This window comes from Dendrobates tinctorius, unplaced genomic scaffold, assembly GCF_039654945.1.
Source record: "Dendrobates tinctorius isolate UK_male_01 unplaced genomic scaffold, ASM3965494v1 ptg000145l, whole genome shotgun sequence".
In the NCBI taxonomy this organism is placed as follows: Eukaryota; Metazoa; Chordata; class Amphibia; order Anura; family Dendrobatidae; genus Dendrobates; species Dendrobates tinctorius.
In genome coordinates, this window is record NW_027361812.1 from 3345725 (window position 1) to 3361950 (window position 16226).

Sequence of the window (16226 nt, forward strand, 5' to 3'; positions counted from 1 at the left end):
CCAGCAGCAGGACCGCTACCTCTGCCTTTGTGCAAGGAGAAACAGGAGGAGCACTGCCAGAGCCCTGCAAAATGACCTCCAGCAGGCCACAAATGTGCATGTGTCTGCACAAATGGTTAGAAACCGACTCCATGAGGATGGTCTGAGGGCCCAACGTCCACAGATGGGGGTTGAGCTCACAGCCCAACACCATGCAGGACGCTTGGCATTTGCCACAGAACACCAGGATTGGCAAATTCACCACTGGCGCCCTGTGCTCTTCACAGATGAAAGAGGGTTCACACTGAGCACATGTGACAGACGTGACAGAGTCTGGAGATGCCATGGAGAGCGATCTGCTGCCTGCAACATCCTTCAGCATGACCGGTTTGGCAGTGGGTCAGTAATGGTCTGGGGTGACATTTCTTTGGAGGGCCGCACAGCCCTCCATGTGCTCGCCAGAGGTAGCCTGACTGTCATTAGGTACCGAGATGAGATCCTCAGACCCCTTGTGAGACCATATGCTGGTGCTGCTGGCCCTGGGTTCCTCCTAATGCAGGACAATGCCAGACCTCATGTGGCTGGAGTGTGTCAGCATTTCCGGCATGATGAAGGCATTGAAGATGTGAACTGGCTCGCCCGTTCCCCAGACCTGAATCCGATTGATCACATCTGGGACATCATGTCTCGCTCCATCCACCAATGTCACGTTGCACCACAGACTGTCAAGGAGTTGACGGATGCTTTAGTCCAGGTCTGGGAGGAGATCCCGTAGGAGACCATCCGCCACCTCATCAGGAGCATGCCCAGGCATTGTACAGTAGGGAGGTCATACAGGCATGTGGAGGCCACTCACAATACTGAGCATCTTTTCCTTGTCATGAGGCATTTCCACTGAAGTTGGATCAGTCTGTAATTTGATTTTCCACTTTGATTTTGAGTATCATTCCAAATCCAGACCTCCATGGGATATTCATTTTGATTTACATTGATAATTGTTATGTTTTAATGTTCTGAACACATTCCACTATGCAATGAATAAAAATTTACAACTGGAATATTTCATTCAGAGATATCTAAGATGTGGTATTTTAGTGTTCCCTTTATTTTTTTGAGCAGTGTATTGTTGTGACATCATTTGCATTGTATTGTTTTTTTGCCCTTTACAGAATCTTTGTGCCTGTTGGCTCGCATACGTAATGGCCGGGGGGTGTTAGTAAGGTGTTATCCGAATCCGCTTGTGTCCTAATCGAGTATTTTCGTCGTGCTCGAAAAATATGCTTGAGTCGCCGTGGCTGCTTGTCTTGCAGCTGTTCGACAGCCACAACACATGCAGGGATTGCTTGTTTATTAGGCAATACCCGCATGTTTTGCGGCTGTCAAACTGCCGTGAGACAAGCAGCTGTGGCAACTCAAGCATATTTTTCGAGCACACTAAAAATAGTTGATTAGGACACGAGCATGCAATCTGAGCACGCTTGTTCATCACTAGTTGGGAGACCATTGTATATGACAGTGTCACCATACCCTGTCAGAGCAGTTGGCACCGGAATCGGTAAGGGCCCATAGAGTGAGCATTTTGCTGATGTGATGGTTAGCACTGCACAATAATCATAGTAAAAATAGACAGAAGAATGTCCTTAAAATGATCATTTTTGGAACCATTGATGAAGCCAAATGATGTGAGACCAACTGTGGAAAATATAAGTACTCTTTACAGAATTATATTAAGAGATAATCATAGACAAGTGTCTTGTGCATCCCAATGAGAAAAGCCTAGGTCAATAGAGGGCACTTTTACACTGCGCTTTGTCTCACGTGCATTGGTCCTGTCGGGACTGCATCCGAGTGCTCACCTCCAGTAGGCGTGTACACCCAAAAATGATGCACGACACAGCACATGTTGACTCTGTCGGAACTGTTATAATTAATGGCCATTGGAGCATATGCCCAAATCCCATTTTGCAGGGATAGGGTGAGGTTTGGAAGTAACCCCTGATGGGACCAATGATCGTCGGACAATGCTCAGTGTGAAAGCACTCTTAGGCTATATCAGAAGGAAGCTTCACAAAATCCCACATCAGCACTGAAGGTTTGGTGGAGATCCAGCTGTCATCTTAAGTGCAACCTGACCATTTGGGGGATTTGTGGCAGTTTTCATGGTCCCTCAGGCCTCAAAAAGAGACCATTTTGTAAATTGTTCAGTTGGAGTTTTTCTACTAAAAGCCTAAGATTCCATCAAGTGTGAGTCATAACCAATAAGCGTATTGTGTCACTTTTATGAATAGTAACCATCAATTCCACAAAACTCTGAAAGCAAGTGCCAGCCATGTTGAACTTCTTGGCAGTTGCACTATAGGAAACACCTGTCTGTTGACATCCATTGGACAATCAGTATAGAAAGAATTGAGGAGGTTGTACAGTGGTCTGTCACGGTGGGCAAAAAGTTTTCTTCCATGTTGCCATTGTGATGACGACTTTTTAATGTGCACCTGTTTTATAAATCAATGCACAAGTTACCATTTTGGATAAATTCTGATTCGTAGTTGAGTAATCCGTGGGTCTCTGCTTTTTCTATAAAGAACCTTAGTCATGTGGAGCTGATTCCTTGGATGTGATGGCATATCAATCATTCTGCTTCTTCTTTGACTGTCTCTGTCTGTATTTAGGAAGGTGGTAGATTGTTCTTCACTCCCGTTGACCTGAATAGCCTTAGAAGATTGGAGCTCTGTATTAAAGAAATGAAGCAGCAAAGCTTGGACGCACCCTGACACATGGACAATGGTAAAGTTCTGTTGAGATTTCTGTAGAACTAGAAGGTCTTCTTTAAGGAAGACGACATAATTATACAATTTCTTCTTTTTATAGCTTTCTCACATTTCCACAGTTTAATAAAACATGCAATAAAGAAATCTCCTGTACTCAGTATTTCAGCTGTCTGCGCCCATGCTAGTTATCTGATGGATGAATGATTTATGGGTTTACTTAACAAAATTGAGGATTTTATTATGCTACCAACAAAGCACATCTGCCAACAATAAAAGCACAAGAACAATATAATACCTATCTCTCAGAGTATAACAGCATAGCCAATTGCTACCCAGCGTAGACTTGGATCCTTTCATATGCAATGGTTTATTAATTCACGATATGCTATTCATGGGGAATTAATATTCAGTGCTCAGCGCGTGGTAGCTCTGCTCTTTGAGTGGCATATTGTCAACCATCGGATGAAATCTCCTGTAAGTTGAATCTTTAGCTCCTGGTTAATAATGAACTGCTTTCTAATTCAGCATTATACAGAAAAGGGGTTTATCCTGTTCCAGCTGGACATAAAAAGTGCCAATCCGTACACAAAGCACTGTGAGAATATGAATTAAAACAAGTCAATCAAATTTAAGATCCACACAGCGGAGAATAATCCCTTTGTTGGACTTTACTAGTTCTAAAATGAAAAAAAGATGTCTAGACGGCGATGTTTCAGGCTGTTATGAAGATGTTGGGCTGCTTTGCTTGAGCTTCAGTCACAAGTGGCAATTAGTATGGTTTTCGTGTTTCTAGCGATACTAATATTATATCAGAAAAATTGTTCTGAAGAGTTTCTTAGGCAAATAAAATGAGCCTGTGCAGATGTCCAAGTATCCGATGCAAAGTAAATTGGGAATTAAGGATTGTATTTGAGCTTAAGACTCATCCAGTAAATGCCACAGTATGGGTGAACAAAACGTCACTCTTAATTTACTGCTTGAAAATCTAAAGAAGGGCTGAAGAGTCAGTAATGGCAGTAATATTGTCAAGTATAATATACTGCACATTGTAAAAAGCTACATCTGGCCACTGGTACATTGACTATATTTAATACCACACAGCAGATATGAAAATGGAGCCATCGTCATGTACTGGATGATGCCACCACATGAGGAAGAAGAACTTTATGCTTGGTTGCTCCATTTCCTTTTCATCATTGGTGGATTAATTCTTCACACCCATGTTTGCTAATGCTGTAGATATCTCACCACCTCTGCTCTTGATGTTCACGCCTTAGGTTGACATTCTACGTTACTTAGTGTGCTCAACTTCTCATTGGAATTGCTCTGACTGATATAACTACATTGTTGTAAAGTGATAAAACATCATTAATCATTCCATCAAACCCATCACTTTCCTATAAACCAACTTAATTCTGTGAATGGCCCACATAGTGTTGGAACTATAGTTTCATTTTATTTGGCCGTAATCTCTACAACACTGATGCCATTTGCCAACCTTTTTCAGTAATGGTGACATCTCATGTACAACACCAGAGATTGAAGGTCCGGGGGTTAGCAATATTGCCTTGATGCCATTTTTCTACACACTCCTTATGTTTGTGTGGGTTTTCTCCCACACTCTAAAAATATCCTGAAAGATTAATTAGCAACCTAAGCATTATCACGTAGATATACAGGGCCTTGCAAAAGTATTCGGCCTCCTGGAACTTTTCAACCTTGTCCCACATATCAGGCTTCAAACGTAAAGATACCAAATGTAAATTTTTGGTGAAGAATCAACAACACGTGGGGCACAATTGGGAAGTTGAACGAAAGTCCAGACCTGAATCCAAGAATCGAGAATCTGTGTGTAACACATGCACAGGGAACTGTTAGAGCATCTACCGGAATGCTGGAGCTTACAGACTCTAAGAAGAGTTTTGCAGTGGCTGTTAAACAGGGACCTACAGACACTAATCGTTTTTCTCCTGAGTGGCAGAAGACTACAACTCCCAGGGATCCTTGTTCCAGTGAGATGATAGAAGAAGGGAGGAGGAGGGACTTGGGGGAGGACGCTGAGTAGAAAGTGAAAGTAAAGAGAGAGAGGAGAGAAAATGTGGCTGCTGCTGCTGGTTATGAGAAACAGAGCGGTGTGGATCTTGATTCTCCTAAGTTGCAGAATGTGGGGGACCCCGCTGAGATACCAGTGTTGCCGGAGAGAGCAAAGATACAGAGCATCCTGCCAGTACTCCCATCGGATAAAGGTCTAAATCCTCCAGCCCTCAGCTGGAGTCTAATGAATCCTCCGATTGTTGGAGACACAGTGAGTGTTCTTCTGAGACTTGTGATTCTATCAGCATGACTTACAGTGAGTACACTGCAACCGAGACTATTGACAGCAACATTTATTTAAGTGCACCTATGTTTTCTACTTTGCGTGCCAACATCCGTGGCAACTGGGCCCCCACGGTCGGACTGAGTAAATGCAAAAGAGGGGGAATTGGCCACGTTATATTTGCAGGGTTGGGGTTTAATTAGTCTGTGATGGGTATATGACTTTTATAGAGCACAGTAAATCACATTGTATGTTTATTCCTGTAAATCCATTTTAATTCTGCTTCATAGCAATAAATCTGTTAAACTGTTTTACTCCTGCTTCCTGAGTGTGTACCGAGCTGTGGCAGGGGTTTCCCGAATCAGCCCATGGCAGAAAATAACTGTCCTTCTTCAGCCCAGAGACAGAGCTCCAATCAAGATTCGGGTGGAGGCACTGCGTACAGAAGAGGTGAGACCCCCCATAACACCCAGGGTACAGTGGTAGCCATAAAGGAGTGTTACATGTGGAATCTCTGGAAAGAGCTGAAAACTGCTGTTCACAAAGATCTCCATCAAACCTCACTGAGCTCGAGCTGTTTACCAAGGAAGAATGGGCAAGAATTTCAGTCTCTCGATGTGCAAAACTGATAGAGACATACTCCAAGCGACTTGCAGCTGTAATCGCAGCAAAAGGTGGTGCAACAAAGTATTAAGTTAAAGGGGCCGAATAATATTGCACGCCCACTTTTCAGTTTTTGAATTTCCACAAAAATTTAAAATAACCAATAAATTTCGTTCAACTTCTCAATTGTGTACTACTTGTTGTTGATTCTTCACCAAAAATTTACATTTGGTATCTTTATGTTTGAAGCATGATATGTGGGAAAAGGTTGAAAAGTTCCAGGGGGCCGAATACTTTCACAAAGCACTGTGTATATATATATATATATATATATCTCACACATATAGCACACAAGGAAACAGCTTATATGCTGAGGGATACTTACGATATGTATTGCTCGCTTTTATTGTACTTCTTGGCCAGATAGCGAGCTGAAGCTTTGCTGGGGATTTTCACCATTGACATCTCCTTCCCATACCGTGTCATGTTACATGGAGTCTCACATACACAGTAGTCATTGTCCTTTTCTACTAGGAAATCTGAGAAAGTTGAGAAGATACAAAGATGAACTGAAATAAAGCTTGTGCTGTTAAAGGAGTTTTGCCACCACAGAAATGGGAAAGCCACAGGATATGTCTAATAGGTGGGAAACCTACCTTTGAGACCCCCTCCTAAATGGAGAACAGCAATCTTTTGACACTGCAAGTTTAGTTATTTCCATACGTTTTATAGAATAGAGAGAGGTGGATGTGTGTAATTTTACAATACAGATTGCGCACTTTAATACAGTGGTCCTCAACCTTTCTTATCCTGCGAGCCACATTCAGTTCTGAGAGATGGTTGTGAGCCTCAACTAGGTCCCCCTTTTCCCACACACACCATAGTGATACCCAAAGCCTTCCATAACAGTATGACAGTGAAGGTTTCCACACAGAAAGCACAAGACTGTGCTCCTCTTCCTTATGAATAGTATACTTATATCCAAGGGTTATCACTTTACCCCTATTGGATATTCTTATAGCAAGCATTCCCACCACTATCACATCCATCCTGAAGCAGCCCTCTAACTGGCAGTACTGTGTTATCTGCAGCTAGTCATATTTATCTCTCCTTTTCCACCAGTTTATGCACATCCTGATCTACTTTTCTGTGCAGCGCTACTCACAAAAGTCACCATCTGGAGACCTTCTTTTCTCTCCACAAATATCAAAGGCTGGCTGTCACTTCCAAATAGAAAAACAGGTGTGAACAAGTGCAATCTAAGAGATCCACTTCCATATATGACTAACAAATTAAAGTTGCACTCGGTGCTATAGTATGCAAATACGGAATATATAAAATTGAAATTGCATTACTGCTCTAGAAAAAAAGGTAAAAACAGGATTTTGGTTGCTTACCGTAAAATCTGTTTTTCAGAGTCTTCATTGGGGGACACAGGAACTGTGGGTGTGTGCTGCTGTCACTAGGAGGTTGACACTATGCATCAAAAAAAAGTTAACTCCATCTCCGCAGTATACACCCCTCTGACCGACTGTAGGACAATCAGTTAGTGAAAAAGCAGTAGGAGGAGACATTATCATGTAAGTCATCATATATAAATATATGTAATAAAATCATGGGAGGGCGCTGTGTCCCCCAATGAAGACTCTGAGAAACAGATTTTATGGTAAGCAACCAAAATCCTGTTTTCTCTTTCGTCTCATTGGGGGACACAGGAACCGTGGGACGTCCAAAAGCAGTGCCTGGGGTGGGAAAAGACAGAAACTTCCTTCAGGTCAGAGAACTCACCACTGCCGCCTGCAAGATTCTTCTGCCTAGGCTGGCGTCCGCTGAAGCATAGGTATGGACGTTATAGAACCTTGAAAAGGTATGCACGGACGACCATGTGGCAGCCTTGCACAACTGCATGGCTGATGCCCTGTTGTGTACTGCCCAGGAGGCACCCACCGCTCAGGTTGAATGGGCCTTGACCCCAGCAGGGGACACCCTGTCCTTTATCCGGGAGGCTTCCAGAATTGCCATTCTGATCCAGCGGGCAATTGTTGCCTTAGACGCCGGCAGGCCTCTTCTCACCCCATTGGTGATAACAAAGAGCGAGTCCGCCTTCCTGAAAGGAGCGGTCCTGGCCAGATAGATCCTTATCGTACTGACCAGGTCTAGCTTATTCAAAGAACGCTCCAGAGGATGGGTTGGAGCGGGACAAAATGATGGAAGGATTATATCCTCGTTCAGGTGGAAGGCCGATACCACCTTGGGAAGAAAGTTAGGAGGAGGCCGCAAAACAACCTTGTCCTGGTGCATAATTAGGAATGGAGGACGACAGGACAATGCCGCTAATTCTGAAACCCGCCTAATAGAGGTGATGGCTATGAGAAATACCACCTTCCAGGACAACAAAGACATGGGAGCTTCCTGTAGGGGTTCAAAGGGTGAACCTGTCAAGGCTTCCAAGACCAAGTTAAGATCCCATGGAGCCACAGGGGATCTGTAAGGAGGGGCCGCATGTGTCACTCCTTGCAGAAAGGTCTTATCCAGTAAGTGGGAGGCCAAATTCTTTTGAAAAAGAATAGAGAGCAGATACCTGGCCTTTCAAGGAATTTAGGGCCAGACCGCCATCTAACCCTGCCTGTAGAAAAGCTAGAACAGCTGGCAGGGAACAGGGCATAGGTGTGACGTGATTAGACTTACACCAGCCAAAATAGGCCTTCCAGGCTCGATAATAGACCCTGGAAGAGGAAGGCTTCCTAGCCTGGATCATTGTATTAATGACTCGGTCCGAAAAACCCGCTGCTCTCAGTATTGTGGTTTCATAGAATCATAGAATCGTAGAGTTGGAAGGGACCTCCTGGGCCATCTGGTCCAACCCCCTGCTCAAAGCAGGATTCCCTAAATCATCAACAGCCATGCCGTCAAATTGAGCAACTGAGAATTCGGGTGGTAAAACGGCCCCTGAGCCAGGAGATCTGGTCTGTCGGGGAGTCTCCAGGGGGTGCCTGTGAGAAGATTGATAATTTCTGTGAACCAGGCCCTCCTGGGCCAGTACGGGGCGATCAATATGACCGGCACCCCTTCTGCCTTGATCTTCTTTAGCAGCCTGGGCAGGAGAGGAAGGGGAGGAAACAGGTAAGGGAGTCTGAACTGTGTCCAGGGAATGACCAGTGCGTGAACCCCTATTGCTAGAGGATCGCGGTATCTTGAGACAAACTGTTGGACCCTTCTGTTCTGTCGCGATGCCAGGAGGTCCACATCTAGAGTCCCCCATAGCTGGCATATCTGATGGAACACTTCCTGGTGTAAGGACCATTCCCCTGCAGCGAGCCCCTCCCAACTGAGGAAGTCGGCGGCCATGTTGTCTGTGCCGGGAATGTAAACTGCCGAAATTGCCGGAATTGCGGTTTCTGCCCAGTTGAAGATTCTGGATACCTCGGCCAGTGCCCGGGGACTTCTGGTTCCCCCTTGGTGATTGATATATGCCACCGTCGTGGCGTTGTCTGTTTGAATCCGGACTGGCTGGTTGTTGAGGTATCTTTCCCAATGTAGAAGTACTAGAACGACCGCCCTCAGTTCTAGAATGTTGATTGATAGTGTGGATTCTTGCCTCGACCATCGTCCCTGGACAGTCAGGTGGCGGAATACCGCACCCCAGCCCAGGAGACTGGCATCTGTAGTTACTACCTGCCAGTGGACAGGGGGAAAAGGCCGTCCCAGATGAACAAGGGGGGAGGTCAGCCACCACTTGAGGGACTCCCTGGTCTGAATGGAAGGGAGGAAGGGGCGATCCAGCGAAGAGATGGACCTGTCCCACTGAAGGAGGATGTTCCTCTGCAGTATCCTGGAATGGAACAGGGCAAAGGGTATTGCCTCTGAAGCTGCCACCATTCTTCCCAGGACTCTCATGGCAGCGCAAAAGGATAGAAGCTGGAATTTCAACAGAGAGCGATTTCCCTGCTGAAGGGTAATCCACTTTCTTTCTGGGAGAAAGACCCTCGAGCGGTGGGTGTCGATTACCATTCCTAAGAATTCTAGGCGTTGTGTTGGCGTTAGGTGGGATTTCTCCCTGTTTATGATCCAACCAAACTGGGAGAGCGTGTTTAAAACTACCGCTAGATTTTCCTGGGCTTGAGCGAAGGAGGGCGCCTTGACGAGAATATCGTCGAGATATGGTACCAATATTATGCCTCTGACCCTTAATATAGCTACCATTGCTGCCATAATCTTTGTAAAAATTCTGGGGGCTGTTGCCAGCCCAAATGGCAGGGCCACAAACTGGAAATGCTGCTTTTGGACAGCAAAACGCAGAAACCTCTGATGTCCCTGAAAAATGGGGATGTGTAGGTAGGTGTCCCGGATATCTATGGAACATAGGAATTCCTGATCCTCCATAGACGTAATTACCGACCGAATCGATTCCATCTTGAAATGGCGCAAGCGGACCCATCTGTTTAGCCTTTTGAGGTCTAGAATCAGACAAACTGAGCCATCCTTTTTTGGTATCACAAACAGGTTTGAGTAAAAGCCGGTAAATCATTCCTGCTCGGGACAGGGACGATTACTCCTGTGTTGAGGAGAGACTCGATTGCCTCAAAAAAACCTAGAGCCATAGCAGCGTCTTTTGGTGGCTGGCTGCGATAGAAAGAAGCGATCTCGTGGAAGCGCGTTGAAGTCTATCTTGCATCCTGTTGATACTGCCTCCTTTACTCAGATATCATCTACTAAATTCTGCAAGACATCTCTGAAGAGGAGAAGGTGGCCTCCTAGTCTGGGAGAGGTACTGGGAAGGGAGTTGGACTCCCTGCTGGCATCAGGCTGAATTGGCTCTGCCCGTGCCTGACCTGGTAGCTCTGCTGTTGGAACTGCGGGAATGCCATGACGGGGTGGCCCGAAATGATACCTGTTATGAATGGGTCACCGAGGAGGAAAGCGCAAAAGGCTATGCCACCAGAACACCAGAGAGGTTGGTCACTCAGCGGATTGCAGACCCCTGATCTTAACAACACAACTAGCAGTAGCCGTGGAGCGTTCCTACGATGCCCTAAATGCTTCGTCACAGCTGGAGGACTAACTAAGCCTAAAGACAGAAAGATGAAATCTAATCTGCCCCGGAGCAGATCCCCAAAGGAATAGACAGACCCCAAACCTATATTGTTGGTGAGACAAGATGAAACACGGACACAGACAGAAAATAGACTGAGCAAATGATGGGCCCACACTGACAAGATAGGACAGAACAGAAAAGGCACTGTCTGCAATCACGCAAAAACCCTAAAAATTCCAACATGACCGAAGCACAAAAATACTGAGGTTAGCACAACCTCGCCCCCACTATATCAGCACTCAGGTGTGAACTGGCGGCTAGCAACAGACTAATACAGCAGGGAAATGAGCAAACAAACACAAGATACAAAAATACAGGGCAGGAGCCAGCAGCCCCAGGGGGAGCCAGCTGACTCCTGACAGCAAGGCAAAATCAGATGCAAAGGATTTAGCAAAAGACACTTAGCTGGAAAATACAGGATCAGGCAGGAGACAGATATCCTCACTATGCACAGACAGGAGTATCACCGGCAGCCACTGAGAGAAGCTTGCTCGCTTATGTAATCCCAGTCACTACCTCCACTTCTCCAATCATCCTCTGCAGCTGTTGGATTAACATCCTGTTGACCAGCTCCACTACCAGCAGTGTCCACCAGAGGGAGCCCTGCCACAAAAGTCAGATTAAGAGAGTTCACAACAGATACCTTCCTCCTGTCATGATCCAGGACGGGGTTTCGCTTTGGCCCGTCCTGGTCTGACTGGGGGTTAATTGTTCCGCCTCTTCCTGGCAGAGAACGGATATTTAATGCTCACTGGACCTAGGTCCGGTGTCAGTTATACTCCTGCCCTCGGCTGAGTTAGTTGACCTTGTGCGTGCATGTGCCATTGACCTGGTTCCAGGTGCTAAATTGCCCAAGGCCCGCTTGCATAACCTTTCGGGTCCTGAACGGGCTGCGATGAAGGAGTATATTTCCGAGAGCCTCTGTAACGGACACATTCGTCCTTCTGTTTCTCCTGTGGCGGCGGGGTTCTTTTTTGTAAAGAAAAAAGACGGTGGTTTACGCCCATGCCTCGATTCCCTTCCACTTACTCCTGATTTATACAACCAATTGTCCGGAGCTAAGTGGTTTTCAAAATTAGATCTACGGGGAGCGTATAACCTTATCCGAGTCCGAGATGGAGATGAATGGAAAACCGCTTTTCTCACTACTGAAGGGTTGTTTGAAAATCTGGTCATGCCTTTCGGCTTGACCAATGCTCCAGCGGTCTTCCAAAACTTCATAAATCACGTGTTCTCTGATTTTATTGGACATTTTTTGGTGGTATATTTGGATGACATATTGATCTATTCTCCTGATAAACAGACTCACATTGGTCATGTTCGGGCAGTTCTCCAAAGGCTCCGGGAGAACTGTCTCTTTGCTAAACTGGAAAAATGTTTGTTTTTTGTTCAGGAACTGTCGTTTCTGGGGTTCATCGTGTCTGCTGAAGGGTATCGCATGGATCCTAATAAGGTGCAGGCCATTGTCGAGTGGTTTCAACCTTGTGATTTGAAGGCTCTGCAGTGTTTCCTAGGATTCACCAATTACTATCGCAAATTTATAAAGGGGTTCTTACAGGTGGTTAAACCCCTCACAGACATGACTCAAAAGGGGGCCGATATCAAGAATTGGTCAACCGCAGAGGTAGCGGCATTTCAGTTTTTGAAAACATGTTTCATGTCGGCCCCGGTTCTTGTTCAACCGGACCCGTCGGAACCATTTATTGTTGAGGTAGATGCCTCAGAGGTGGGGGTGGGGGCGGTATTGTCCCCGGGACCCGCCACTTTGACCAATTTAAGACCTTGCGCCTTTTTCTCAAAGAAATTCTCTCCTGTGGAGAGAAACTATGATGTGGGAAATCGAGAACTTCTGACCGTTAAGTTGGCCTTTGAAGAATGGAGGCATTTTTTGGAGGGGGCTGTCCATTCTATAACCGTAATTACGGATCACAAAAACCTAGCTTATATTGAGTCAGCTAAGAGGTTGACTCCTAGACAGGCTAGATGGTCACTTTTTTTTTCCCGATTCAACTTCTTGATCACTTTTCGGCCAGGGTCCAAAAATGTCAGAGCGGATGCTTTGTCATGCAGTTTAGATCCGGTGTCCCGCCTGGAACCTCCATCCTCCATTCTTCAGCCTGGGGTGGTGGTGGCAGGTATTTAGAATATGTTGGAATGAGAGATTCGGGAAGCCCAGTCTCTTGCACCGCCAGCTAAGCCGGTGGACAAACTTTTAGTGCCAGCTCAGCTTCGCCTTAAGGTCCTCCTGGAGTTCCATGACTCAGTTCTGGGTGGACATCCAGGGATCTCGGCTACCCGGAAGGCCATTGCTAGAGTATTCTGGTGGTCTGCTTTAGCCTCTGATGTTGGGGAATATGTGTCTGCTTGTGATGTTTGTGCCCGTGCAAAAACCCCCCATAACTGGCCGGCCGGGGAAATGGTACCACTGCCAATTCCTGAGAGACCATGGACGCATTTGTCCATGGATTTCATCACCAATCTTCCCCCCTCCAAGGGTAATACTGTCGTCTGGGTTGTGGTGGACAGATTTAGTAAGCAGGCACATTTTGTACCTTTGGCAGCTCTACCTAATGCGGAAACATTGTCCAGATTGTTTGTTGAGCATGTGGTGCGGTTGCATGGGGTACCCTTGAATGTGGTGTCTGATAGAGGAGTGCAATTTGTTTCCAGATTTTGGAGGGCTTTTTGTAAAAGGTTGGGTATTGGTCTGTCCTTTTCATCCGCTTATCATCCAGAGACTAATGGGCAGACCGAGCGGACCAATCAGTCGCTGGAGCAAATTCTGCGTTGCTTGACCTCAGACCGAAAAGATGATTGGTGTTCTGTGTTACCGGTGGCTGAGTTTGCATTTAACAACTGCGTTAACCAGTCTACAGGTACATCTCCCTTTTTCTGCAATTATGGGTTTCATCCTCATTTTGGAGAATTTTCCCGTTTGAATTCTGTATGTCCTGGGGCGGATGAGACGATCCAGCGGTTGGGGGAGGTATGGCGAGAGGTCCAGAGTAACATTACGAAGGCCCAGGACAAATTTAAATTTTTTGCGGACAAAAAACGATCCACGGGATCGGTGTTTCAGATTGGGGATAAGGTATGGTTGTCCACCAAGAATATAAGACTCAAGGTCCCCTCTGCGAAGCTTGGACCCAAGTTTATTGGTCCTTATGAAATTACCGAGGCAGTTAACCCGGTGGCATTTCGGTTGCGTCTCTGCGGATCCCAAATGTTTTTCATAAGGCCCTTTTGAAACCTGTGAGGTTCACTGGGGAGGGATCATCAGCTTCCCCAACACCGGTTTTGGTAGACGGGCAGTCAGAGTACGAGGTGGACCGAATTGTCGACTTCAGGTTGGTCCGTCGTGCCCTTCAATATCTGGTGCATTGGAAAGGCTACGGTCCTGAAGAACGCTCGTGGGTTCCTGCTCGATCGGTTCATGTGGATCGGTTGGTCCGGGCCTTTCACGCCAAGTACCCTGAGAGACCTGGGGGTCCAGTGGCCCCCCACTGACAGGAGGGTACTGTCATGATCCAGGATGGGGTTTCGCTTTGGCCCGTCCTGGTCTGACTGGGGGTTAATTGTTCCGCCTCTCCCTGGCAGAGGGTGGCTATTTAATGCTCACTGGACCTAGGTCCGGTGTCAGTTATACTCCTGCCCTCGGCTGAGTTAGTTGACCTTGTGCGTACGTGTGCCTTGTGCCTGATATCTTGCTTGCTTGTTTGGTTTTGATCCGGTTCTGTCCCTGTTACGAGTTCTGCCTGTCCCTCTTGTACTGCGCTACCTCTCGTGTATGACTCTCTGCTTGTGACCCGACTTCTCTCTTCTCGTCCCCTTGGTACCACGTCGCCCTCTTGTGTATGACCTTTGGCTTTGTCTGACCTCCCCTTTGTTTATCCCTCCTGTACCTCGTTGTCCGTACTGTGTATGAACTCCGTTTTGCCTGACTCTGAGTTTTCTGTCTTCTCTGAAAGCAGGATGCTAAGCCCCGCCCCCTTACAGTCACGTGACCGTAGGTCCCGTGCCAGCTTGCTAAACTTCATCACTCAGGTCCTGTGCACCTATACTTTCTGGCTGTTCCTGTCCCCAGGGGTCCCTACAGTGCGGGTGAGTCCCTGCTCAGCGGAGGCTGTACGCCGGCGCTGTCAGGATCCTGATACCTCCTCTCGGTGCTTGCGACCTCTGTGGGCCTTGAGCATAATTGCCTGTTGCTGGGGTACGGCGAAAGGGCTGAGCCCTACGCTTGAAAACATATCGACGAGGTTTGGCCTGAGGGAGAAGGGAGCTTGTACCCCCCCGTTGCATCCTTAATGATTTGATCTAACATTGACCCAAAGAGCCGGGTGCCCTGAATTGGCAGATTGGTCAGTGATTTCTTTGCGGACAAATCAGCCTGCCAAGCCTTTAGCCAGACCGTCCGCCGGACGGCTACCATGTTACTGGATGCTTGAGCTGCGCAAGATGCAGCATCCAGGGCTGCTGATACCATATACCTCCCAGCATGATAGATTTGATCTGCAAACTCTGCCAGTTCCGCTGGTGGCGCCCCGGCCAATATGCCCTGTCTAAGCTGTTTGGCCCATTCTGTAACAGACTTAGCTACCCATGCTGAGGCGAAGGCTGGACACAATGTAGCGGCTGCTGCCTCAAAGGCGGATTTTGACAGGGATTCTATCATTGTGATCTTTTAGGGCTGATCCACTGGCAAGTCGGAGGACTGTATTGGTAGCGAGTCTGGACACTGGTGGGTCCACCGAAGGGGAGGCGGTCCAGTTGGCGATGAGATCTGGGGGGAAGGGATGTAGAATTCCAAAGCTATTTCCTCTCTCAAACCGCCTGGTTGAGTTTTCCCTTTCCCTGGCCAACACTTCCTCAAAATCCTTGTGGGAGGCGAAGACCCTAGAGGGAGATTTATGACGCTTAAATGAAAAAACCTGATCATTAGGTTTTGATGTGGTGTCCCCAATGTTAAAAGTCTAATTGACTGCGGCAATAAGGCCCTGAACCATAACCTTGACCTGGGACTGTTCTGGTCCGTACTCAGAACCCTCCTCTGAGTGTGTCTCTGATAATGCCTAGCCTGATTCCAGGGATGAGGATCGGGAGGAGGCAGATGGCCAGAGGAATTCTGGCATTGAGATGGAGTGAGAAGGGGACCTGGGTTTGTGGTCCTGTCTAAACCTTTTACGGCCTCTAGAAGGCCCAAAAGGAGGCTCCTTTGGTGCTCCTGTGTCCACTGGAGTCTGAAGTGGCAATCTGTTAAGCACCATTACCAAGGTCTGTGATACCTTGGTAAGGTCGGCCACGGACTTAGATAAGGAAAAGGTCCATCCTAGACACTCGCTGTCTCCTGTGGCGATGGATGGCCCCTGGGCAGTAGGCAAGGTGGCTTTCTCCTGCTCCAGGGGTAATGTGGGAGCTCTGACAGGCAAAGCGGGGGGCCTGCACCTGCTCTCTAGCGTAGGCGACA

The 16226-nt window shown here is 47.0% G+C and overlaps 1 protein-coding gene across 3 annotated transcripts in view; it reads right to left on the reverse strand.

The window, feature by feature from the left end:
- Positions 1 to 16226, reverse strand: part of ASIC1 (acid sensing ion channel subunit 1) — a 523004-nt gene that overhangs the window by 26984 nt on the left and 479794 nt on the right. For all 3 annotated transcript variants that reach the window (XM_073546130.1, XM_073546132.1, XM_073546129.1), the window contains one exon: positions 6053 to 6206. In XM_073546130.1, coding sequence (XP_073402231.1) covers positions 6053 to 6206 — 154 coding nt within the window. The remainder of the gene's footprint in view (positions 1 to 6052; positions 6207 to 16226) is intronic.